At 35.0% G+C, this 26,719-nt stretch overlaps 3 protein-coding genes across 7 annotated transcripts in view; 2 read left to right on the plus strand and 1 right to left on the minus strand.

The window, feature by feature from the left end:
* LOC114944254 (PTB domain-containing engulfment adapter protein 1) overlaps window positions 1-3,411 on the minus strand; it is a 35,125-nt gene extending 31,714 nt beyond the window's left edge. Inside the window, exon 1 of one of the 2 annotated variants that reach the window (XM_029320075.2) lies at window positions 3,277-3,411. The gene's annotated coding sequence lies outside the window, so the exon portion shown is untranslated. The remainder of the gene's footprint in view (window positions 1-3,276) is intronic. The other variant, XM_029320073.2, reaches the window with a different exon arrangement.
* A 752-nt stretch (window positions 3,412-4,163) lies between these two features.
* Window positions 4,164-11,119, plus strand: LOC114944253 (uncharacterized). The gene is given in 12 exon segments (XM_029320071.2): window positions 4,164-4,326; window positions 4,328-4,348; window positions 4,963-5,025; window positions 5,398-5,526; window positions 5,611-5,745; window positions 5,845-6,002; window positions 6,441-6,506; window positions 6,893-7,043; window positions 7,121-7,321; window positions 7,409-8,036; window positions 8,135-8,411; window positions 8,492-11,119. Coding segments are annotated over 12 exon segments (2,019 nt in total). The 5' UTR covers window positions 4,164-4,272; the 3' UTR covers window positions 8,628-11,119.
* An 812-nt stretch (window positions 11,120-11,931) lies between these two features.
* The window catches only part of chb (CLIP-associating protein), a 47,341-nt gene continuing 32,553 nt past the window's right edge, over window positions 11,932-26,719 (plus strand). For 3 of the 4 annotated variants that reach the window (XM_029320109.2, XM_029320111.2, XM_029320110.2), the window contains exons 1-5: window positions 11,935-12,964; window positions 23,324-23,429; window positions 23,979-24,150; window positions 24,241-24,417; window positions 25,160-25,236. In XM_029320109.2, coding sequence (XP_029175942.1) covers window positions 12,776-12,964; window positions 23,324-23,429; window positions 23,979-24,150; window positions 24,241-24,417; window positions 25,160-25,236 — 721 coding nt within the window. In that variant the 5' untranslated portion in view covers window positions 11,935-12,775. Of the gene's footprint in view, window positions 12,965-23,323; window positions 23,430-23,978; window positions 24,151-24,240; window positions 24,418-25,159; window positions 25,237-26,719 lie in introns of all 4 variants that reach the window. The other variant, XM_029320108.2, reaches the window with a different exon arrangement.

Consider the following 26,719-nt stretch of genomic DNA (forward strand, 5'->3'; position numbering starts at 1 on the left):
GCCTTGAAATAGAGACATAAAAATTTCGTTGTTCGTCTTTTCACGAGATTTTTTTCCCCTTGCTTTTACGCCTTTTAAACTCGCTTGTTCAACATCATATGTCTGCCCGAAAGCGGAACGCTCGCTCGCGCGCGCGTGTGTTTGACAGATTATTTGAGGAGCAATGATAAGAAATGATACGTAAAAGGACGGAGAGTGGTACGAGAGAGAACGGAGCGACTCGAGGCAGACATAGTTTGCCGTGACGTGACGCCATCAAGTCCTGTCGGAAGGTTCGAATACCTGGCTGGTGCGTTGCCTGCGAGCAAAACGCACACGCACCGGCTGTTCCTCTCGATGTGTCTTCCGCCGTGCAGTCTTGTGCACCGGGTGACTCTTTAAAAGCCGATTCGCTTCAGCTCGGCTCTATCTCGTCTAGCCATTAAACCGGTCGCTTTTGTCAGCCTCAGTGTCGACCTGCAACCGGCTACGCACACGCACGCATTCGTCAAACTGTATACTCGACGATGTTGCTCATTCCCATACACTGGGTGACGGTTTAATCCCCGTTCTAATTGAAAGCTGCATGCTTCGATTAATCAATCATTTTGACGACTCGTGCGGCAGTGATTAAAGCGCGAGACACGCAGATACCGTACTATCAAGAAAACTCCGTTATCATCCTAGAATGTACTCATTTCGGTGAATGGAAAATTTTATCAAATTATTCATGCAGCTTTTTTTTCTTTCCGTCGCTTCACAGACAATGATGATTTATTATACTGAAGAAGAAAAATTCATTAAAATTCTGAATTTCCTATATATTCTTTTATATTTTATATATTTGTATAAGTATTACTCAATATTATTTTTATTAAATATATGAATAAATTCGTGTCTCTTTAAATCGCTGTATACGTTTTTAGTTAGATTTAGTTATTTAATTATTTAGTTTAGCATTTAATTATTATATTTTGAATATAGCTCTCAAACAGTTGATCACATAAAAAATAATCATGAAATATAATAATAACATGATACGTTTTTAAGAACAATTTTCCATTTAAGGATATATATACGAATTTAAGGATATATATACGATAACATACAATCACCAGGACGAACAGTGGGCGTTCGTACGATACGAACAGTTATCTGTACGACTGGCAATGTTAATATCTTCAACACTCAAGAAGAAATGTGTACAATATATGTATACACATAATTAATAAATAATCCTAATAAATAATAAAATAATACTGAAAAACACAGAGAGATGGAAAGAGACGATTTGACGAAAACTACACAGAGAGAATAATTTTCTCTTAGAATTTATTCTGAAAATTATGGTAATCGTGGGACAATATAGTATTGGAAGAATTTGATAAGTTTATTTTCTACCCTGAAGCTGAAGACTAAAGAATTTTTAAGGCAATAAGTTCTTTAAACTATATATTTTAATATGTATAATTGTAATTCATATTAAAATGAATATAATGAGATTAAAACATTTAATGTTAATCAATATCATAGATAATATATAATATTAATACGATTACATTGTCGAAGTTCTTTCGTAACTTGACATAGAAAAAAAACAAATATATTATAAAACGTGTATGTGTTCTGAAATGTTACAATTTTTACTTACATCTTTTGTAACTATTAATATCTTTAAAAATATTTACTTGTCATCTTATATAAAAATCGTAAAATATGGTAAAAATGAAAATTCTTGATGAAAATCTTTCTTAATGAAAAACTCTTTCTTGAAGACAACTCTGCACATTTAGATGTCGAGAAAATTTGAAAGAGAATCAGGCTGAAAAATTTTTTTTTTCTAACTTCTATATAATTAATTTTTTTTTACATAATATTTTTATCCATATAAATTCCTATAAGTCTTTTACACTTATATTAATTTTATATCTTATTACGGTAGATATTTTTTATTGTGGTAGATATTAATCAAAAAGAAACTTATAAAATGCATCTTACAATTACCATGATTTTCAGGGTAAATTCGAGGAGAAAATTCTCTCCGTGTATATATTTTGAAATAGTTTCAAGATAATTCGAGTGAAATATGTTTATATGTGTGACTTGGTCAAAATTTCGTCACTCGATCAATCGAAAGGAGATAATCCACGCGTGAAAATGGTCACGATTCGTACGGTAAAAGTGCTTCTGACATTTGACGGCACTTGTGCGTGCGCGCGCAAACATTTTCGCGGCGTCCTTGAGTCGATTCACTCTGCGCAACGTCAGAAATTTAAGCTGCTCGCCGCGCGACTATTGACATTATTGACATATTTACATATTTACAATTAAACCACCAATTTGAACAGCCATCATGTTGGATCAATCGGAGATTGATACGCCGATACATAACATGTTTTCAACTCTCGCGCGTTCCTCTTTTCTCGGAATCGTTTTCGGACTTTCTGAATCTATATCTAACGCGTTCTCTATACGTGCAAATCAAAACACGAATATGAAATATACACACGTTCGCGCGATGTAAACAATGGTGTACAAGTGTACATACATACATAACTGAGAGTTCGAGACCGACATTATTAATTTTGAAAAGTTAAAATATTTCGATAATATACAGGAAATAATCTCCACAATAATATAATTCACTTTTACATTCGCGCGTAAGAAAATTTGACGTGTCGACGGCAATGAATGATTAATAATGTCACACTGAAATAATTGTGATATTTTGAATCCTTCACAGAAAACGTAAAGGGACGATTTTGTTTTGATGTCGATTTGAATAACGACATGAAAATCAAACTGACGAATCTCAATTGTGGCGACGAGAGAAAGAGAGTTCAATCATCCTCCGAGATAAAATGTTGGTAAATATAAATAAACGCGGGAAGGAAGGCGAGAGCTGCTTTCGATGTCGTGCACAAGGAGTGACCGGATCGCAAGGACACGCGCAGGATCTGCGACCCCGATCTTTTCTCGAGAATCGAAACAAAGATACGACGAAGCAGGTATATAGAGAAAAACGGATTCACCGCGATTGCGACCTTTATTGCGCGCCTCTCCTTCCAACGAAGCCACGCTCGATCGTTCGGTAATAAAAATGCCGAAATAGAAAGTCCGAGTTGTGTGAGGATACGTGCGCAATGCCTCGGAAGATACTTTCTTTGTGTTTGTTTGGCCAGTCGGTCATTCGAAATTAAATTCGAAGACGGCGCGTTTTGTGCGGCACTAAGTATATATTATGATCTTTATTTCTTCCCTTTGTGCAACGCAATATACGTGTGAGTTTTCACTTACCGGTGGCGAGCGATTATTATGCTGTCCGATGATTGTGACGTTCCTCGCTGACGGGCCGCCGCTTTCCCCGGAGAACGATAGATAATCCACCTGCTCCGACGGACACACGACTCACCAATGCGAGTGGGAAAAGATACGCAGCCGAGTCAGGCGGCTCCGGCGCGCGCGACGCCACCTAACGACGCACTCCGCCGCCATCTTGAATCGTCCTCGTGACGTCACATTGGCGGGAAAGTCAAACGGCGCTCAAGTACTCTGCACAGAATAGTTTCATTCGAGATAATAATTGATGATCAATAACGAGATGAATAATTGTCGTATGTACAATAAACATTAAGCTAATTGTTTTGTTTAATTGTAACTTTAACATTTTCACGAAATTAATTATCTAAAGAAGAGAAAAAATATAAAGACATATTAATATAATCGAATAAAAAATATAGACAACTGTGATCGATCTGTACACGCTAATATTTATAATTAGAAAGAATTATAAAATATAAATCTCTTGTTTAGTTGTATAGCTTTACAACTTTCGCGAAATTAATTTTCTAAAGAAGAAGAAATAATTATATAAAAATCAAATAGAAATATACATTAATATTCATAATTAAAAAAAATATATATTTGCAAAAATTTATATCCGTGTATCAAATTCTTGTTAGGAAAACTTCTATAAGAAACATTCACTTTATGCTACAACTATATAAATTTAGCGATGCAATTTTCGCAAATCCATTAATCTGTTGTTTAGCTACATTATCACGCGACCTTTGAGAGATAACATTTCCAACCCCGCGAAAACTCTCGGGGGACCCCAAAAAAAAAGAAATGTTACGCCTCTCCCCGCCTTCCTGGCAGCGTGACGACGGCCCTGCTATAATCAGCATTTTATATACGCTTTGACATCCAACATGGCCACCTGATATGTAGCAGACGATACGCGCACAGGTGGCATGTAGAGCTGTAAATAAAATTCACTCTCTAGATTTAATTATGAGTGGACGTGTGCAGAAAGAGTGTGCCGATGATACCGATCGCGTCGACGAATGCGGTGGACCCGCGAGTGCAGGTGAGATTCGCCTCCTGGACGCGTATTCCGTCGCGGATCCTCCCGACGACTCCGCGCGATATTGACATTTCGCCGTCCGTCGAAAAAAAGACGGCCGCGATTAATTACACGTGAACAGAGGAGAACGTGAACTACTGTCGGTTCTTATTCGAATCGACACGAATTGCGACAGCATTTCCGTTCTCTTCTCGGCGAACGTCTCTGTATTTTTTTCCCTTCTCCGCCCTATATATACATACATAGCCGAGTTATAAAACGTCCCCGATTCTTATTTCCCCCTCTGCCACCCGGCTCCGACAAATATCTATTATGTATCACGATAGCGCGTGCTAAATTACCCTCGTTGCCCAGTAACTTTATTTCGACGCAAGAAATTGGGGCATAATATATATATGAGAGGTTTCTTTCATTTATGTCAATGTTGATAGTCTGAAAAGATGAATATGTAAATTATTATTATTATAATTGTAAAATATATCTTTTATGTATATACAAATTTTACATTATTATATTATTTTATTACTTAAAAAGTACAGCTATTTTATATTCAGCTTTTATATATGTATACATATATGTATACATACTTTTATATAAAAAACATGATATTGTTTCAGATTGAACTTGAAAGATTAAACACAGCTACGGATGACATTAATAAATTAGAAGTTGATTTAGATGTAAGTATTTCTTTTTAAAACATCACTTTGTATTTGCAAAAATCTCTTGCATGCCTAGATTTTATGTTGCGATATCTGCTGATGATGCTTGAAGAACAAAATTGCTGGCAAGTTATATATATTAGAACTGGATGCAATTAGATTTTATTGAGGTGATTGCTATGTAAGATATATGCAAATGGATAATGACTAGAGAAGATAATCTTAACAACAATCAGTTATGACAACTTCATCTAAAGAAATAAATGCTATGTGACTTATAACTTGAGATTAAAGTTTTTTCCACAAAGTTATCACTTGTGTGTCATCTCTTAATCATACTTATTTTAATATAATTAATCTTGTTATATCATGTATTTTATAATTTTTTAGGAAGCAAGAGCAATCTTTAGAGAATTATTGTGCGAATCAACAATCAAGATCGATACGTTAGCTAAGAAACTTGGAGCTTGCATTGAAAAATCCAGACCGTATTACGATGCTAGATTTAAAGCAAAAGAGGTAAAAAATTTTTTTACCTATAATTATATAAATAATTATTTCTCACTAGATATAGAAATAATTCTGGAAACATTATTTATATAGGCATTACAAGAAACGCAGAAGGCTGCAATTAGATTTGAAAGAGCCAATAGTCAACATTCAGCAGCTAAAGAAATGGTTTACTTAGCAGAAGAAGGATTGCGAACTGAAGGAAGATGCTTTGACCATGCTTGGCAGGTAAAGTCTATTAATTATGTTACAGTAGTGAAAATTATAATAATATGCAATATGACAAAATATAAAAAAGAAATATTTATAATATATAATAAAATATAGGAAATGTTGAATCATGCTACGTCACGAGTTAATGAATCAGAGCATGAGAGAGCTCTCTCTGAAGCAGAACACAGGCATACAACAGCACTATATCACAAAGCAGAACACGAAGTTCAAAGGTTGCAGCGCGATTTAAAACGCACTATTGCCAAATCTAGGTATGTAAGAAACTTGCAACCTTTTCATTAATGGAGTTTGAGAATATTCCTATTCTCTCAATAATTTTTTTAATGCATGAAGTTATTTATTGTACTGCATATAATTATTATTTAATATGAGCCCACTTTGAAAAAACCTTGTATACAACCAAGTTAATTTATCAAATAGTTATTTACCCAGATAGCCACAGTAATTATTATGACATCATTTTGATAGCAAATGATGCATTTTGACATCAAAATGATGTTATAATAATTACTGTGGCTATCTGGGTATATGTCAAACCTCATTATTTCTTCTCATTGTTGTTGACATATTTTACTCCCCATTCAAATAATCATTGAGCTATTTTTGAATGATTATTATTATGTTATGTTGTTTTCTATATAGACCTATTATGGTATTTATGTGTTTTGGTTGTATGTTCATGTTGGCAGTATGGGTGCACGTCGCAGCTTGCTTCTGATAAACAGTATCGCCTACAGGCACAACTTGCTCATGTTGTAAGTAGGATAGATATTCTTTTTATTTATTTATTTTTTAATACACAATATTATTTTGTATGTATGTTATCAAATTATTCAACCCCTTGTTCATTTATTTTTTTCAAACCATTATTCTGATCTTGTGCATGAATTATATTTATATATCAGAATATTTCAAATTGACCTGCTACTTTTTTGAATTGAGCTTTTCACGATAAGTACACTGCACACACGATTTGTCGAGTTGCTCTTTTCCCCTCCTAATCAGAATGCTATGTGACAATTTAAATTATGCATAGACTACTGTAATATAAATAGATATTCAAAAAAATTATGAATATAAATATCATTTGTCTGCATAATTATAATTTAAAAAAATAATATATAATAATTACAATACACAGGCCTTACTATGAGATGAAAGCGCACTTTAATCAAATGCTGGAGGAGCAGAAGCTGAAAGTCAGTGTATTGGAGAGATCAGTTAGTGAAGCGAAAGCTTCATACGCAGAAGCATTACGAAATCTCGAAAAGATCAGTGACGAGATTCACAGGGTATAAATTACATCAGTTACGTGCGAGTAATAATAATTTGAGCTGTGTATAAAATTTTTATTATATTTTTCCGACAGACAAGGAGATACGATGGTATGGATAATTACGATAAACATTCACGAGATGCGCCCGATCGTTCCAGCACCCAAACCAACACGGCAACTCCGACGGATTCTAGTGTAACTGGATCTCCTGACAGTACAGATTACACTAGCGACGAATATTTACGCCTTCCCGACAAGATGAGTCCGAATGTGCAATGTCCTATGCCTACAAGAGTAAGTATGGATAAGTCTCTCCAAATTGTTTATTATTCTTCAGTTTTATTAAATAATAATATTTTTTCTTTTTTTTTTTTTTTTCAGATCGAAAGAGATTCTTCGTCAGAATATCTGGGCCTAAATAATCTGAATCTCTCGTCTACCGAACCTCGTAAATACATAAAACGAGATCGTCCACGAAGCATCGCGGCCACCGATTCGAAACATATCGTATCGACTCTAAATCACACGAGTTCTTCTGCATCAGGCTTGGCGGATTTATCAGGCATTATATCTCCTATCGAGAAGAGAGTAAAAATTCAGACCCCTGTAAACGATAACAAGAACAGTGCTGCTACTCACAATGGAGATGAGTGGACGGAAATCAGCCTGAACAATTCGCCGGAAGAAGTTTATTATAACAATGAAGTGTATTCCGATGAGGAAGATCAAATTCCATACAAACCGCTACCGATGGATCTAAGTCCAGAAGCTACTCAGCAAATTAGCGTAACTGCCGAGCCGCCGAAAGAGCAGTTTAATCGAAAAAGATTAATAACGCAAAAGTCTTTACCCACAATGTCGAAAGTAAATGAAATTACCCTGACCGAAGAGAAAAAAGCCGAAGTTACGAGAAGCCCTTCGATAAAAAATAAAGGCAAACTCGATAGTAGCATAGCCAATTGGATAACTAGAAGTTCAGCTGGTGGCGAAGCTAGTGGTGGTAGTTCCAGTAAGTGAATAAATGTGTTTCTTTGAGAAAATGTTTATACTTTAAGCTTACACACACACACACACACACACATATATATATAAACAATATTATTTCAGCAAATTCAAGCAGAAGACAATCTCTCGATATGTTGTGGAGTGGCGGTACTGGGGAGCGTGTCAAGGAATTACTCAGTCATGGTATGATGATGCTAAACATATCTAGTTTAACAGAACGACGTTCTAGTGAACCAAAGACAGCGGAGAGAGATAAGGACAAGTCTGAAAAGTCAGAAAAGTTAGAAATTAAAGGAAAGAAAGTCCCTAGTCCATTAGAAAAGACAATGAGTTATCTCAATGCAGATGAAGAGACATCAGACAGCGAAAGTTTAGCTAGGTAAGTTTTCTACTGAGGTATTCTTTTCAATTAAATATGATATTAATATAATTTTTTTTTTTTACTAAACTTTTCAATAGTGTGGAGATGTTAACGGAGGATCAGATTTCTTCACTCATGATGGAGCCAGACATGAATCAAGTATGCCAAGAAATTCTGGGAACTCCCTTGGTCGAAGTATGTCCACTATTGACACAACTGCAGCAACAACAATAGCCTTACCATAGAAAGATTTGTGCAACTGAGTGGCAAAAATTCAACAATAGAAAGTGTTCAAGAGCGTTATAAGATGGAATAGAATTAAGGCACATTCTTTTTTCCATTAAGATATTGAATATATACTACGTTTTTTTTGTTGTTACATTTTTATAATTTTTTTATCACGTGATATAGGACATAGTAAAAATTTTATTTCAAGACAATTTTTAGATTGATTATACGAAAATATTTTTTATGAATTTAGCTTGGTAAATCGACAAGTTATTTATATTGATTTATAAAAATAATATTTAATAAGGATTTAATATTGGTTGAAATCGTTTAGTCAATTTAGAATTTATATTAAAAGTGTCTTGTTAGTTCTTTGGATACTAAAAAGCCTAACAATGTCCTTTTGTGGATACGCTTACATGATACTTTAGATTGTCACTTGTGACATTTTCAAACCTATTCTATAAAATCTTTCTAACGTTTAGCATTTGGTAAAACTCTATGAAACATTATTCGCTGAGAAAGCAATACGTAGTTAATTTTTTAGGAGATTGTGTAGTTTAATCTAGATACTCGTACACAAATTTATTCCGAGTCGCATTGACTATTTTTTGCTTACGTGCGACTGCTATCACGTTAAGGTCTCTCGGAGAGTATGTCTAACAGATATATATTCGAATATCGTGATATTCACAGCGAGATATCAAACAATCTAGATCTAATTTAGGTGAAATGATGTGACAAGATTGCATTCTGTACACTACATTTAAAGATAACCGATTATGATAAGCACTTCCTTGTCTTTCTCGTCGTGATGCGAATTATTCGGTCCATTAAGTTATCCGCGAGGCGTGAAACGTACAGTAAGAAAAAAAGAATCCTATAGAAAGTTACAAGATGCCAATTATGACTTTGACAGTCAGATTCTCTCTAAAATGCGAAACGAATTGTACATAAGCGTAGCATAATGCAATTCTAAACATATATAAGTGAAAATGTACAAATTGTACTGTTAACATCAGAGGTACTTTCAACTCCGAATCATTTTAAGTTTAATTACTCGTTAACTTCGTTATATGAACGCGAAAACAAATCGTTGTGCGATCAGTAACGTATTTTGGGTACGGATCGAGAATCTCGCTTGTCTTTGACAAGTATGCTGTTTCATATACAAAGCTTTGTGACATAAATAAGTAAAAATAGACCAGTCAGCAAGATATTTTTCAATATTTTTCGCTCAGACGCGATACAGGGACGATATATATTTATCAATTAAGCATCTCACAGGGCTGTTGATTGTATGCGATAAGAGCAAAGAGCGTATATTCGCGAATATACAAATTATCGTAAGCAGAATAGTCTTTGGACAGTCTAATGATCGTGATAATAATAGATCAGAAGCGCGTACTCGAGCGAATTCAAACACTCAAGACAAGTAAGAATTAACTATTAGCTCCATCATTTTTATTGCCACATATTGTGATATAGCTCTTAGCAATTGTAGGGATTTAGTTGGATTGTCCAATCGTCAAACGAAAATATTAGTGCAAAAGATTGTATGCAATACGCTATTTATAAAAAGTAATATATACATACATATATATAAATATATATATATATATATATATATACATACATATATATATATATACATACATATAATATATAAATTGTATAAGTTATATATCCTATTTATTTTGAGCATAATTTTCTGTAATCGACGTTGTTAATTGACGTTGTTTTTCATACAGCGTTTGTCAATTTTTATATAAGGATGGTGGCAATCTTATATCTTTTAACAGAGATTGTATTTTACAATTTTAATGCGCAGAATATAAATATCGGAGCTATCAAAAAATATACCACGTTTTGAAAATATTGCATATTACACGCATTCATTATCACCTTTTATAATATTTATTCTAATTGTAAGATCGTGCATATTTTATATATTAGCATTGAATGCGAGACTCGAAGCAATCAGCTGATTTGAATTATTATTATATGCTAATCAAGAATGTATTAAAAAATGGATCAGGACCGTGTAAACGCGATGTAATGCACTTTGTAATGTAAAATCGATTACGACTCTCTTTACGATTTTAACAAATTATATTTTTGACGAGAACAATTTCGTTGCCATCCTTATATTGTAATATATATATAGCTCTATACTCTATATGAAAGTATACGCACTTCTTTTGTCGTAGTGCGATTCTTTCATTCGCGATTATCACGGAAGTCATGCGATTTTAGATGAGCTTGAAAACTGTTCGTCGAAATTCCACATAATCACAACTTTATAATCGCGACTCGCGATTGCATTCAAGAAATAATATATATATATTTTCGAGGATGGATTTCGAGAGCGAGAGCATAATATAAGTATAAAAGCGATAACAAAAAATTATATTGTACATACCTAATATTGTATATGTGAATGTAACTATGTATATACATATATATATCATTATCTTCATTAAAATCTCATTACGAAATACAGTGTATGCAAATCGTGCATGTATGTATGCCTGTCGTTCATTAGAATTCAAATCAGATAAATAACAATACGCGATAAACTCGCAATTAATCAAAATCACAGCCAAAATATATATTCTTTTTTTTACTCACCTTGCTCAATCGTCGATTGAACATCGGCCGCGATGCTTTAACACAAGTTGTTCGATATCGAAATAATTTAAAACGAAATGATTATAATAATACGCGGAAAGCTATTAAACTTTTCATATTTACGTAATTCGTATGCAAATGCGTTTATTAAACACGGAAGAATTAACAAGTTAACGATGTCAATCACTGTAAAATGGGAGAATTATTCGAAACGACGCGAATTCAAACGAACTTTATCAGCGGCGAACGGTTGAAGAGGCCTGCGTTCGAAAATCCACTGTAGAGTGGCGTCCAACGCCGACCAATCAAAGCGAAGAGATTCGCGCGCTCTGATTGGTCGAGCGGCGTCGCGCGCGGCAACGAAGCCGGCGAGTGCATTGAGTTGCCGTCCTTGGCCGAGTGTGGACGTGTTCTTAGCGCGCTTTTGTGAGTGATTTTTTTGAACAATTATTTACACTTACATTCACACACACACACACACACACACACACACACACACTTACATAATTGAAAATATAATCTCACAATCATCATTATTAATTATCTCATCATATTATTACAACCTGGCCGAGTAAACTTCTTGTCCTTCTTTCTCTGTTTTAATGGCTTTAAGGGCCTATTTTTTCCTATTTTTTCATCAGTTTTATCCGACAGTTAACATATCTTTGTCTATGTTTTTTAGAATTTGCCTGAAAAGAGACGAAAATATGCTACCTGTCGAGCAAAATTGATGAAAAAGTTGTAAAAATAGGTTGTAGAGGCCATCAAAACAGAGGAGGAAGAAGGACAAATGCATTTTGGAACGCGGGCGAATGAGTTCCCGCGGCGGGCGGCAGGTGGCGCCACTGTAGGCGGCGTGGCGCGCGACACGGCGAAGTTGGTCGTGAATCGTGAAACGAAAATGGCGTCGCGTACACGGTGCCGATGATCTCGTTTACCCGCGTCTCGCGATCCGGATAGTTACGATTTACAGGCGGTGTGCGACGTGGACGACAAGCGGACTGACAGTCGTGCGCAACGTGACCTTGGTATCGTCCGCGCGACACCCGGAGATACGTGCTCGTTTAAAGCGGTCGCGCCGCACGTAAGAACGTTGGAACGAGCGGCGGCGACGACGACGACGACGGTGGTTGAAGTAACTAGCGGTGACGACGATTTGTGCGAGAATCGGTGCCGAATTTACGCCGAGCACATCGCATCGCCGGGCTCGTGTAATACAACCTCCCCCGGGGTGTGTTTTACTTGAGAAAATTATCGCCCTCTCGTTCTGTGTTTTCGCGCGAGGACGGTTCCTCGTCTCGCCGAATGGCACGATGAAGGACGCGAGATATCATTTCCGCGCCTAAGTATTCGAGGGCACCGACGTCGCGACGAACGGGAGTGATGTGTGTCTGACGTGAGCGAGTGCAAAGCGGTTCTCTCCTCCACGTATCGTCCTTGTTTCTTCGACGGACCCGCGGAGGAGGCGACAGTGAGGCGACGACGACGAGGACGCGCGACGTCAGGAGTCCATCTCGCTCACCATGGCGGTGAATCCGCGTGATATGGACGGCTTCATGCCGCTCCTGTCAACGACGGATATCAAGAAGAAGCTGAACGTCGGCAGCGTGTTGCTGAATTTTCTCGGCGACCTGACCAATAGCATCGAGTGCCAGGACATCGGCATGTTCATCGACAACGTTATACCGTGGCTTGGCAACGGAAATCCTAAAGTAAGCACTCCGTCACGACTTTGTCTTCACATATATATTTTTACTCTTATTTTTCCACCTATTTTCCGAAGCGCTTGTATTGTTTGCGAGCATTTGTATTGTTCGCTTGTTTAGAGAAAACCTTATTGAAATAGCGAAGTAAGAGAACATCTCTTCATCTTAAAGAGAATATTTTTTTTATTTTTTTCTCGACCGATACACAGTGACGAAACAGTAGCGCCGCTTAGTGCCAATGTCAATAAAGGGACATTGCATGTGACATATATGAAGAGAGATTATTCTATTATTTTATTATTATTCAACAATGCTGTCATTAATAGCTCAATTCCCGTTAGCTAAATGTTATTTTTACTACTTTAAAAGCACAGCGTGTACTTAAAATAGTTATTATGCCGGCAAATACATGTAATGTTTGTTTTTTTGTATTATATTTTTCATTTTTTTGCAATGCTTTGTTATCGCTGGAGGCTCCGTCTCTTGCGCGCATAATTCTGTATTATGTACAAGATGGGTTGTGATTGAGGCAGGGATGTAGGGTGCAGGGAGTTAATCGACTAGATACAGTTCGCCCTTAACACTTAAGTGACGTTGTAGATTTGCGGTTAAATCTCCTCGTTGAGCGCAAATACATGACGTGCCGTCCATAAATGGAGAAAGGAGACGATTGATCAGTCATCGCGCGCTCCATAAAACGTCACTTTTCGCGCTCGCACGTGAGAACGTGACTGCCCTTATTATCACCTTTGCCTAAGAGCGGGAACAACCGATTTAGTGATTGTAAAATTGGGTCCAGGTCTTTTGATATCAATAAGAACTTTTATTCTATTCAGAGAGAATTTTCTCGAGACAATTTTATGAATTTCTCTGACTAATATTTATCATGATGAAAAATATTAATATGTACATAATAAAATTAGTCGAACATATTTTATATCTCATTGTGGTAGATATTAATATTTTTTATTGTGGTAAAATATTAATCAGAGAAACTCGTTTAAAATTCTTCTCTGTGCATATCCGTAAATATGCATAGTAGAGTTTAAATATAAATTTCCCAAATAGTTGTCAATTTATTAATAAGATATTAATAAAATATAAAATATATTCGATTAATTTTACCATGTGCGTATATATTAATATTTTTATTATAGTAAAAATATTAATCAGAGAAACTATTTAAAAATTTTTCCAATACTATTTTGTTCCACGATTACCATGATCTTCAAAGTAAATTCTATGAGAAAATTTTCTCCGTATAGTATAGTCACTTACATATACATGATAGTAGTTTAAAAATAAGTTTCATTCTTGAAATATATGTGAGCGAAAATAATACTCTAATAATATTTAAAATAAAATGAAATTCGTCTTATTCGTCGACAAGAGAAGATCATTTTTGTATTTTAAATCGCTATATTGGCTGTTTTCGTTCGGAGATATTCAACACTAAATATATGGCATATGTGTTTATTCGAAACGAATGGGGATTAAGACCGGCATGGTCGCTGTTTATTAAAGACATACCGCGATCTGATACACGGATACAGGATGTTTTATTCAGCTGGACGCGACTCTGTTACTTCGGGAGAGTAATCGGTTATCTACTTATTTAATGTGTACAAAAGATCAATGTCGTCACGGTTGGAATTAAGTGCACGCCGCGAATTAACGATTGTAAACAATCCGGAGAGTCGCGAATTGAGATGTCGCGATGATTCGTAATATTATATACCTGAGATTACGGGAGCTCACACGTTTCACCATGATAACTAATATTGCGCAATGCCTAATTAAAAAGAACAATGAGATTTACAAACGCGTTCCGGACGATAAATTAAAAGTGCTGTTCCGAAATGTGGGTGATCTGTGGTCTATCTATGTTAATTGACGCATTGCCGCCCTTTTTTTACGCATCGGAATAGAAGCGCGTAGTTTCGTGAAAATATTGACGAAGCAGGATGTTTATCAGCACATGACGAGTCTTTATTTTTTACGTATATCGCGATTTCAACCGCAATTATTTCGTCCGTTGATAAATATAAGAGGCTCGAGGAATAAATTTAAATAAAATTATCGAATATTATACGTAACGAGGTAATATCTATAAAAATAAAAACTAAAACAGATAAATGATGTCATATATTTTTGTATATCTCATCGTTCAAGAGATATAGTTTAATATTAATTAAAGAAATAAATATGAGAGAGAAAGATATATACGAACGTGAATATATCTTTCCAATTCCAGTATACAAATTGCTTATATAAATGTACATTAATGTGTTTTATGACGCTTTTATGTTTGTTTCCTATAACTTTATTGCATAGATTTTTATATCACCTCGTTCTCTCTTCTTTATATCCTATATGTAAGAAATTGTATATTACATTAGGGCTTTATCAGTCTTAATTTCGTACGATCGTGAGCGGGGCGTGTCGAGTTTGTCAATCCGTTACCTAGTGCAAGCAGAGGTTCTCATTTCATGTATTTTGCAATGTTGTACGTCGTATCTAACTTTTAATACTCGAACGATCGCGATAAGAATCTCCAGGTTATTTTAGATATCGCACTTTACAACGCGCTTCAAAATGTTTTTAAATTTAATTTACTTCAGTCATAAAAATAGTCATCTCTGTTATTGTTAAACTCTCTCTCTTTCTCTCGTCACTTGTCTGTAGGCATGTTGAATTTTTTTATAACTCTATACCTTTGCGAAAGAACGTTGCACTTTGTAAAATCGTGATACACCGAGAGAGGATATTTCAAGATTCGAAAGATCTACACAATTAAGAGTTCGCCGGTTCGACCTTTAAATTGCTCAATCTGCATCAAGAGCAATCGAGTTTATGATGTTATTGTTGCCGATTGAGATATATTCCTACAACCTCAATATTCTTATATACATATTTCTTTCTCTTGCTAGATTTTTGAAGACGACATTACGATATATTTTGTAATTAGTTTGACTAATTTTCTTCGTGTTTCTCTTGATTCTTAATCTTACACGGAGTGAATCTTCTCTTAGAATTTACCCTGAAAATCACACATCGTAATTGTGCAATTTCTCTAATTAATATTTATCACAATAAAACATTAATATTTACATAGTAAATTATACTACGTACATATAGTAAAATTAATCGAACATATTTTATATCTTATTGTGATAGATATTAATATTTTTATTGTGGTAAATATTAATTAGAGAAACTCATATAAAATACTTCCAATATCATATATTGTCGCATGATTACACCATAATTATCAGGGTAAAAAATTCTCTCTGTGTATAGAAATTGAATTCTCTAGATAAATAAATGACAATATTATTGAGAAAAAAATCGACTCCAAGATTTACTCTGCATTTTTCGCGATGCATTTTGCTTCGTCGAAGAAAATCACAGAGTGATTCGGTTCAACTTGCGAATAAGGGAAAAAACTTTCACGCCATGTATGTATAACGTGTCTTTTGCTAGCGTATCGCAAAGATCGACGCAGGGATGTCGATCAGTTTTAGTCGGAGCCATTAAGTCGCTAAATGTCCTCCGGTAATGGCCGATCGTGTACGGACGCGAGTTCTTGAGCCCTTAGAGAGAAATGCATAATAACTTTTGAGTGACAGTTTAATGGAGTATCGAGAGCGATTCGAAACTTTGATGCGGGATTTAAACCGCCAGGTAAAGTCGACAGTGCGATTTCGGTTGAGCTTTATTTTTCACACACTATCCTCTTTAATCGTGACAAAACTTTCACGCGTTGCGCCTATTTGAAGAATCAAATAAAATTGCGGTTACATAAACAAAGAAAATTTTCTCTTACAGAATTTATCCTAAAAAATCATGGTAAAGAGGAGACAATATATATATGATATTGGAAGAATTTTATGAGTTTCCTTGATTAATATTTATCACAATAAAAATATTAATATCTACCACAATAAGATATAAAATATGTTTAATTAATTTTACTATGTATATATTATTGTAATAAATATTAATCAGAGAAACTCTTCTATAAAATTCTCTCCGTGTAGAAAATAAATTTTACATTAAAAAATAGAATTGATATCAAAATACTCCAATAACTCCAATAATTATTTGAGATTAGAAAAGAACTTAGTCGTTGATTGCACAATACTTATACAATCGCGATAAATTTGACGAGATATAGTTACATGGACGCAACGATTTGTTTACGAGCTATTATTGGCTGAAATGTTGAAAGGTCTACTATATCGTGTGACAAAATCTGTTCGAAACCGAGTAGGAGTAAGAAATTATTCTCGTCGTTTGAGCGAGGTAATGATATGATTCATCACAATTACACTTATGTTATGACTCGTGCAATGTTACACTTGTAGATCTAAACGAGTTGCCTCGATAAAGCATTCTTCGTAAAGTAGATTAATGAACAAATCGATATCTTATAAAATAATCGATGCTATATCACTATTGTCCGCTATTACTGGGATTCTACGCAATAAAAAATATATTTTTCTCTTTCTCTCTGATAACTACTATACACTGAAAAAATATTTGTTAACTCGAGTAAACCTTTCAACTTAATATTATTTTGTTAATTGAACATATAAAATTATTTAAATTTAAATTAAATCTAACAAAACTTAAATACTAAAATATATATTCAATTAACAAATTAGTAATTTAGTTGAAAGATTTAGTCAAGTTAATCAATTTTTTTTAGTATATACTTAATGTATCTTCGCTTCGAGATTGCATAATACTTATTCAGGAATTTTGCTCGTATTGCATCGAATTATCAAATTACCGTAACTCGTGATCGTGTAAATCGATATACTCCTGTTCGAATTCTCTTAAATAACTAGCCGAAGCACATCGAACAGATCGTCTTACGTCACTCTCTCTCTCTCTCTTTCCGGTCGTGTTGGTTACAGGAATGCGAAAGTATTTCTGCGATATAATAAATTATTAATTGAATCGAGAGTTTCTGCGAGAATTTAGAGATGCTTTTGCAGTATGCATGATCCCCGGTATTTAATATTTTATGTATGTATACACGAACCAATTCACACACGTAGTTTTGTATATATCGATACACTCCAGCGTTCACTGCTATTTTTAGCGCGACTTTTTATTATCGTACGAGTCACCTCTCTATTTCTTCTATACATGTATCTACAATTTTTCTATATTTTTAAAATAATCTTTGCGATTATTTGCGTTAGGAGGTCAAATTTCACATCGTTGAGTCTCATATATGCAATTCTCAGAATTTACCGATTGCTTTTTTTAGTCAGGTCAATTCAGACAAATTGGACGCTTTTTTTTAATATTTAAAAATCTATTTTTACGATCGTAAAATTGACATGTAGCTTCCGTTCAACTCGCGAATGGCTTTCATTATTCACTCTTTCACAATGCGTCATTCAATTTGCGTCGAATGCACTGGCTAAAATCGAACGTCAGTTGAAAACGAGCGAAATTATGGGCAGCGGAAGCGCGTGTTGCGCTTAATTGCGGCGCTTAAAATTTTGTATACGAAAATCATTCTGAATACGTGATTGTCCGGAGCCACTTGTTGAAGCCGATATATCGAACCGCAAGTGTCACGCGTTTTCACCTTTATGGGGTGGGGCAGAGAAATAAGATTTGCGATGGCATGTATACCCGGGAGTGCGTTAAAAGCGGTCTTTCAGCTGTCACGACGATCCATTGTGTCAGTTGAGAAAATAAGGAACGCATTGCTAAAAAGAGCGTCTCTCCGCTTTCTCGGTCGGTTTCTTGATGAATATCCTGGCTGTTTGTCACGTAGGATGCAAAATACAAGCTGCCCTTAATCTCAGATGAACGCTCTGATTCACGATTCTGGCAAGCAGCCAAAATAGCAAAACATACCCCTTTAATTATCCTCGAATTAATTAACGCGAGACCTCTTTCTGTCTTTCGATTCCGAAACGAGATGAAAGAACTGACCACGCAGTTTTATTGCTAACTTTTTTTAAGTCTATATACAGTGTCTATATAAAATCAGAAGACAATTTTATATCTTATTATTATACGTAATTTTTTTAATAAAAATATTTTTTTTCTTTTAATAAAAATATTATATACAGTTTTATTTTAGTTTTAAGAAATAGATATATTTTCTGTTTGTGTTTTTCGTTCGCTTTGTTTCGCATAATCGATACGAATGAGACGCGTTGTTTTTATATCGCTATACTTTGCATTGAAACGTAAAAATATGAATAAATGCATGTAAGTATATACACTAAAAAAAATATGTTAATTTGACTAAACTCTTCAACTAAATATTATTTTGTTAATTGAATATATAAAAATATTTAAATTAAATGTAACATATTAAATTTAATGAAACGTATATTTGACTTAAATACTAATGTTTAATGAACAAAATAGTAATTTAGTTGAAAGGTTTAGTCAAATTAACATATTTTTCAGGGTACGACACAATACGCGGAATACTCTTTTGTCGTCGAATTATGGTCGCCGAGCTGTGAATCGTCATGTATAATTAGATTTAACAATGTTTCTCCTTATAGCACGATAGCTGTACCATTTTTGCGAGACACGGTATGCACCGTATCGATGTCAAGGACACGGGACAAAACGCGAATCAAACCGCCGCGATCTTCGTCACGCGTTTCACTCGCTTTTTTTCTCACCGCAGAGATGTTTCCTTTTCAGGATTTAAAGTATGACATCACCCTCACCTCGATGTTTTTTACGTATCATATGTGCACTCGAGCCACCTTTTATCTCTCTCTTATATAACATTACTCTTACGTTTACGTGCAGAAAATATACTTCTTCGTTGCACGCGGCGATTAGAAAAAATATGCAAATGTCCAGCATTTTTATGTGTGCGTGAGCGATCGAGAAATGGGAAATCACGATATATTAATGAAGGTATATGTCATGGTCGACTGTGTCGCAAAGCGGCTCTCAATCGATTTATTTTTCAAGAGCCAAGATCTACATGATTATGAGATAACTTTCGATTTATCTCAATTATTTTGATGCCCGCCTCGTGAATTGAAAAATTGTGATATACTAATGTTTCTTAAAATGTTGTAAATTTTATTTACATTCAGGAATCGGGAATATAATACTAACTTTTCAGGATAATTTTTGCGATTATTGGTGTAGTGTTATCTCAAAATTGTAACAAAAACAAAAACGAATATGCACCGAAATTATCGAGTTTTATCTCGTGCATTAAAGCCTGTTTGTCTCACGAGGGGGAAGAGATAACCGAGGAATATATGGAGGCTGCCAAATATAGTCCGTTGCAAATCGACGACGACCGACTCTCGGACGTGGTGAAATTGTGCATTTCTCCCTTTCTCGTCTTTCGGGTCGCGTTCGCAACGTGTAAGAAGCTTCAAAAAATATAATATAAAACAACAGGCGCGATTTATTTTCTAAAGCGAGAAACAATTTTCTGACTCTGGCATATTAGATGCGATTACTATATATATCGACCGCACGATTCATTTAATCGTGACGATTACGAAAGTAATTTAATTAATGGCCTTCGTCTAAAAATAGACTCTCTCTTGTGTTCTCTTCTCTCGCGCTTTAAAAAATATTCATTATTTGAAGAAACATTAATTTAATTTGACGAAACTCGTGTAACTCGAGTCGCTTTCATAATCGTCGGCAAATTTGTCGTCTCGCTTCCTGTCGCGTCTCTGTTAAATTGCCAAGAAGTTCAGCGACATATTTGATACCCGATATATCTGAACGTACCCGAAAATACGACTATCCCGAATTTTCAACGGCCCGTTTAATAACGTACGTCCCTCCGAGGTTCATTTCCGCCGACCACGTGGCGCCCCGCGGATGTGAATCTGCACGCGATGTACTTCTGCGGTCGTATAAAGGAGACCCGCAACCTCCCACGTAGCTTTAACAACAGTTTTAACGGACTGTGCACCCAAGTTTGACAAGTAAAGCCGGAGCACTTTCGCCCACGCGGACGTACGTGCGTGCGTGTCGTTTATGTTACGCTCGACCTCTTCTCGCGCATTGTTTCTATGTGTAATCTTTTTGCCACCATTGTGGCTCTCATTGTACGTTCGCTATACAGAGTTAGGCGCGCGATAAAGAATCATTTTTCAAAAATATTCAGATGATATTGGAGGTAAAATTAATTTTTTTTTTTTTAATTTGTCTCTCAGAATACATACATACATAGAGAGAATTTTCTCTTAAATTTATCCTAAAAATCATGGTAATCACGGGACAATATGGTATTGGGAGCATTCTATAAGAGTTTCTTAGATTAATATTCACCACAATAAAAAAATTAATAGCTACCACAATATAAGATATAAAAAATATGTTTAATTAATTTTACTATGTACACATTATATAATATTTTTTATTGTGGTAAATACCGTAAATACCTATTAATCAGGAAAACTCCTATAAAATTATTCCAATACCATATGAAACCGCCACACAGAAGAATTTTGAAGGCAATAAGTTTTTAAGAATCATATATTTTTAGTATGCACAATTGTAATTCATAGTAAACCGAATGCAACGAAATTAAAAAATTAAAGATCTTTCGTAGCTTGACATAGAAAAAAATAAATACTATGAGAAGTATATGTTCTCTAAAATGTTACAACTTTTACTTACATTTTTTTTAACTATTAATATCTTCAAAAATATTCACTTGTCATCTTGTATAAAAATTGCAAAAAGATCATCATAGTGAAAATAAAAATTCTTGATGAAAAACTTTTTCTTGAAGACAATTTCTCTGCATATTTAGAAGATGTAGAGAAAATTTGAGAGAGAATCAGGCTGAAAAAATTGTCTTTCAAACTTTTATTATCTAATAATTTTTTTCGACATAATATTTTCATAAATATATATTTCTATAAGTCTTGCACAATTATTATATTATTATTTTACTGAAATAAACAATATAATTATGTGATATCGGAGAGAGATACGTTCAAAGATAGACTTTATCAAGATGTTTACATTTTGCGATACAATATAGACGCGTGCGATGAGAAACTTGTTTATATAATATGTTGATACGATTGTGAAGAGATTTTAGAAGAGCATATATTTCTGTCCGAGATAATGACGCGGAGGACAGCAAAGAGCCAAAGAGGAAAGCAAAAACTCTCGGTACTGAGCAATGATGTCACAACCAGACGATAGCCCTGAGAGAACGTTTACCCCGCGACTCGAAAATAGGTTTATACACCTATGTATAGCACTTCGTTAACTGTATTTAAACGTCGCACTATATTGGGACGCTTTTGCAGTTTGTGATAATAATTAGATACACAAATCATTTAATTGAAAATTGAAATTGTCAACATTCATAAATATTCGTTTTATTTTAAATTGCGAATTATAATATGTTCAATGTTATAAGATGTTAATTACGCTGTGTTATCGTCAATCTTAATAATGTGCGCTACTTAATTGCATCTTCCACTGTAATCATCATACAATCCCACGCACGTTAAACAATCACTAAACATAAATTTAAACAAGTGCAATTAGAGCTTCGCTGGTTAGTTAATTGCACATTTCCTTAATTAAAGAAAACATTATATTTGTCTCTGTCGTGCATTTTACATTTGACGGGACAGGTGAAGCATAATAACGAATAAGAAGCAACGAAGCATGCAAGGGTGCAATTTTCTGACTTCAAAAAAGCTCCGGATCGATATGTATCACCCGAATTACCTAAAAATATTGCGCCGTAATTTTGCAATCTCTTAGACTTGCTCTTTCTCTTTATTTTTTATTTTTATTCTACATTCTGATTAATGTTATTATATGAAAAGAAAGATATATATTATTAAATTAATATTTAATTTAGTATATTTTTCAAAAAACAACTAATTCTTAATAATTTTTTCTTTATTTGTTTCTTTTTTTAAAAATTATTTTACAAAAAATGACATTCGACATATATAAAATAGAATGTTTGGAAATAATATACAATATAGAGAATAAATAACATCGAAATATTTTGAATATCAAGATATACTGAAAATAACTTTAATTATATAATTGAATACGAAAAATGTACTGCAAGATATCGGTAACAAGAATCGATTGCCTCAAGGCGCTTCTATTATTAGCCAATCTTTTTTGCCGTAGTTGGAAGTGTTAATTAATATAGCTCGTAATGGAGCCTCCCCGTATGAACACTTTCTCTGTGTTCGCTAAATTATCCGGTAGACCTCGATCGCCTTGATGCACATCAGCGCGAAAGCGACGATGCGATTTTGCCGAAGGAGGACAATCATTGCCATCGCTATAGTCATCGTCGATATTATTCAAACGACGCACGTGTGTGCTTTTTTCTTTTTACAGGTTGTGCAAAATGGTTTGGAGATCCTTACGTTTCTCGCGGATCGGATGGGTCACGATTTCAAGCCTTACATCTCCACCATCATTCAACCGACGATAGACAGGCTAGGTGAGATATTTGTTCCACTCACTTGTTTCGTAAATCATCTTCGAGATTGAATCGACAATACACGATATTAGCGCTGAAAAACTTTCTATTATTATTCTTGACAATTTCGCAACTTACGATAATTATTGATACTAATAAAAACTCATATTTTTGCTTATAAATATCCTTAAAGTACTTGTGATACGAAAATAGAAAATAGATTGTTTGACGTCAAGTTTTTGATTAGAAAACTATGCTATTTGTCAGCTTTTATCCGAGAAGCGAGTTTCGCTGCGTATTGAATGAATCATCAGTTAATCGCTAAATGAGTTTCAAATAGAACGGAGTTGGAGTTTAAATGTCTTTAATGAGGTTGAAGTCTATGACAGATGTACACCATATTTGTCGAGAACCGGTCCGTCGATCGCTTTCAGCTCTCTCGCAAAGCTGTTGAGAATAAATTGCATATACATATGCGCGATTCGACAATATCTCCTTCTCTTCCTGCTTTCATATATCTCACATTGTCATGCGTGCGAGAACTGACGATTAAATTTGCATTCATTGCAGGGGACAGTAAAGATGCTACTAGAGAAAAAGCGCAGTTGGTGCTCCTAAAGATCATGGAGAAGGGATGCATGTCACCCCAAAATCTTCTCGATAGACTTCGTCCTGCTTTTAATCACAAGAATGCAAAATTACGAGAGGAAGCTCTAATTTTGTTGACGACAACGCTGAATGAGTAAGTCACGAGTTTTGATTTCTTGAAAATATTATGTAGAGAACGGTAGAAAGTTTTTGGATTGTACGGAATGTTTTTGTCTCTTTCCAGACATGGAGCAGACGAGATGGCACTGTCGGGCGTGATCCCGAGCATTGTCAAGTTGCTGTCTGATCCTTCGGAAAAGGTTCGGGAGACCGCTTTGAATACGCTGGCGGACATTTATCGACATGTAGGCGAGAGATTACGCGTCGATTTGCAACGAAAGCACAATGTGCCGCAAGCCAAGTAAGTGAAATGGCCAGTGAAAGCGGATTCTCTTTTCGGTTTTCAGTCTGCGAGAAGAATTTCATGGCATATTTTCTAATAGTGATTCAATCGCTCGTGAAAGCCTTCTCACTGCATATTATAACCGGTTGGTGTAACGTAATGCAATAAATTCAGCTTATATATGACAACAAATTGGAGGTCACTAGCAGCACAAAAGTATTCTCGTGAACTCGCTTATCTTTACGGGCCCAAGAGTTATGTCAGGGATTTGTCGAGACCGAGTAGAAAGCGAGCAAGCTAAGCTATCATCAAAGAGATTCGAAGTTTCTTATTGTACATTTTTGTAGCATACATTTCTTACATTAGACTTTTAATTCACAAATATAAATTGTAATAAAAACAAAACTTTATTTAATTATTAAATTTTATTATTTTATTTTATTTTATTTTTTTTAATAACTTTTAAAAATTAATGAAATTTTGACGGTTATAATATGATATTAAACACGTGATATGATTATCTCATTAATATATTTTAAAAAATTACTTTCAAAAAGATGAGAGAAAAATATTAAAACTTCAGTTCACACATACATATAAGTCAGATAAGTATAATAATAGACAATAGGTCTCGAGGTTTATACTCGCTCGAGAGATAGAGTGATCATGGGGGGATAATTTTGTCACAAGTAAGCGAAATTTATTGTAATAAAATGTATGATCACAACATTATGTAAACTCGCTTTTGTTCTGTTTACAGAATGCTCCTGTTAATAGAGAAGTTTGATCAACTGAAGGCTGCCGGCGATCTCCTACCCTTAGCAATGTCATCTGACGGTGAGTGAACCGATTAAATTTTCTGGCGCCGCGGGATATCGCTTAATTTAAAAGCTCGATGGTGATGAAAAACGGCGCGAGTGTGCCACGCGCGTGTCACCCTCGGGCCTATATCGTTATTCAACGCGTGCAGAGCAGCTTGTATCGTGCTGCCATCGCGCAGCCACGAAGTCTATCACGTAGTGAGATTTTTGCCTTCGCATGCCAGGAAAACTCCTCTCACTCCGCTCGTTCTATCTCACTTTATCTTCTGTAATTTAAACGTTACATGTATACATCATGAATATTTACCAAGGACCGTATGTTCCACTATGTGACGAGAATACTCGCCGGTATACCGCGTGGAACATCATCGACTTGGATTTAACGACACGTCGATATCTCCGGTTCGGATCGGAATTTTTACCTCCTTGCTTTCAGAAAAAGAAAAGGAAAATTAATGATGACTGAAACTTAATGACTGCTAAAAATAAGATCTGAAAAAATACGTGAAAAGCTTTTCCAACATTAAAAGAAAACTGAATTTTTACACAACATTTGATTGCGCATTTGTACATATTTGTCATTTATTAACTTTGATTTGCATATCTCTAAAAAAAATAGGATAAAATTTAATATAAATTTCTTCTAAAAAATTTTTTGTTTTAATCATGCAAACAAAACTTTATCCTCATTAAATAAAAATATTTTTAGAAACTAGGGGGGCAACTAGTGTTGAAGTTAATCTCACAAATTTTGGTTAAATAATTATTTTTCCAGAAGTGTGCAAAACAAAAATGAAAAAATGGCAAACAATGCGTAATCAAATGACGTAGAAATTAAATTTTTTTCAAATATTGGGAAGCTAATTCCACATGCGGATAAAATTTATGCAAAGCCGCATATTCCGTTTCGCGTAAAACTTCCTTTCCTTGAACGAGCAATACAATGAGGTCGCTAATTCGCGTTATCTGCACACCGTCGCGGAGATTACATAATATTGCATACGGAGCGGGATAGAATCGCGTCGTCGCGATAGGTGCAATACATATCGACGATATATTGTTTCAAACGCCGCGCCTGTAATTCATACCGGAGCTAAGACCGTTTCGCTTGAAAACGGACGGCCTTGTATTTGCACGGCTTGCACGGGTATTCAAATTTCGGTCACAAATATTACACGTGTCGCGTCAGCAATCGTGTATATAACTCGACTTCTTTCGCGCTTCCCGCTTCGATTTGATGGAAAAGTCCGACCAAAAGCAAAAGTTCGTCTACACCTTCTGTTTGCGTAATCGATCGCGGTGTAAAATGCTAAGATCGTAAAGAAGGAGTTTCTTAAGTCGCTTCGCGACCTCCGCAATTTATCTTTGCGTCCCGTATCTTTTCGGTGGTTCTATCGGAGGTTCCGCGATTTATTTCTTCTTCGAACGTGACGATGCGATTATTAGTTGCCGTCATTAATTACTACCACTATCTGCGCGATAGTTTTGCGAAAGGTCAG

The sequence above is a fragment of the Nylanderia fulva genome, unplaced genomic scaffold, assembly GCF_048542155.1.
Source record: "Nylanderia fulva isolate GAGA-0341 unplaced genomic scaffold, ASM4854215v1 Scaffold17, whole genome shotgun sequence".
NCBI lineage: Eukaryota > Metazoa > Arthropoda > Insecta > Hymenoptera > Formicidae > Nylanderia > Nylanderia fulva.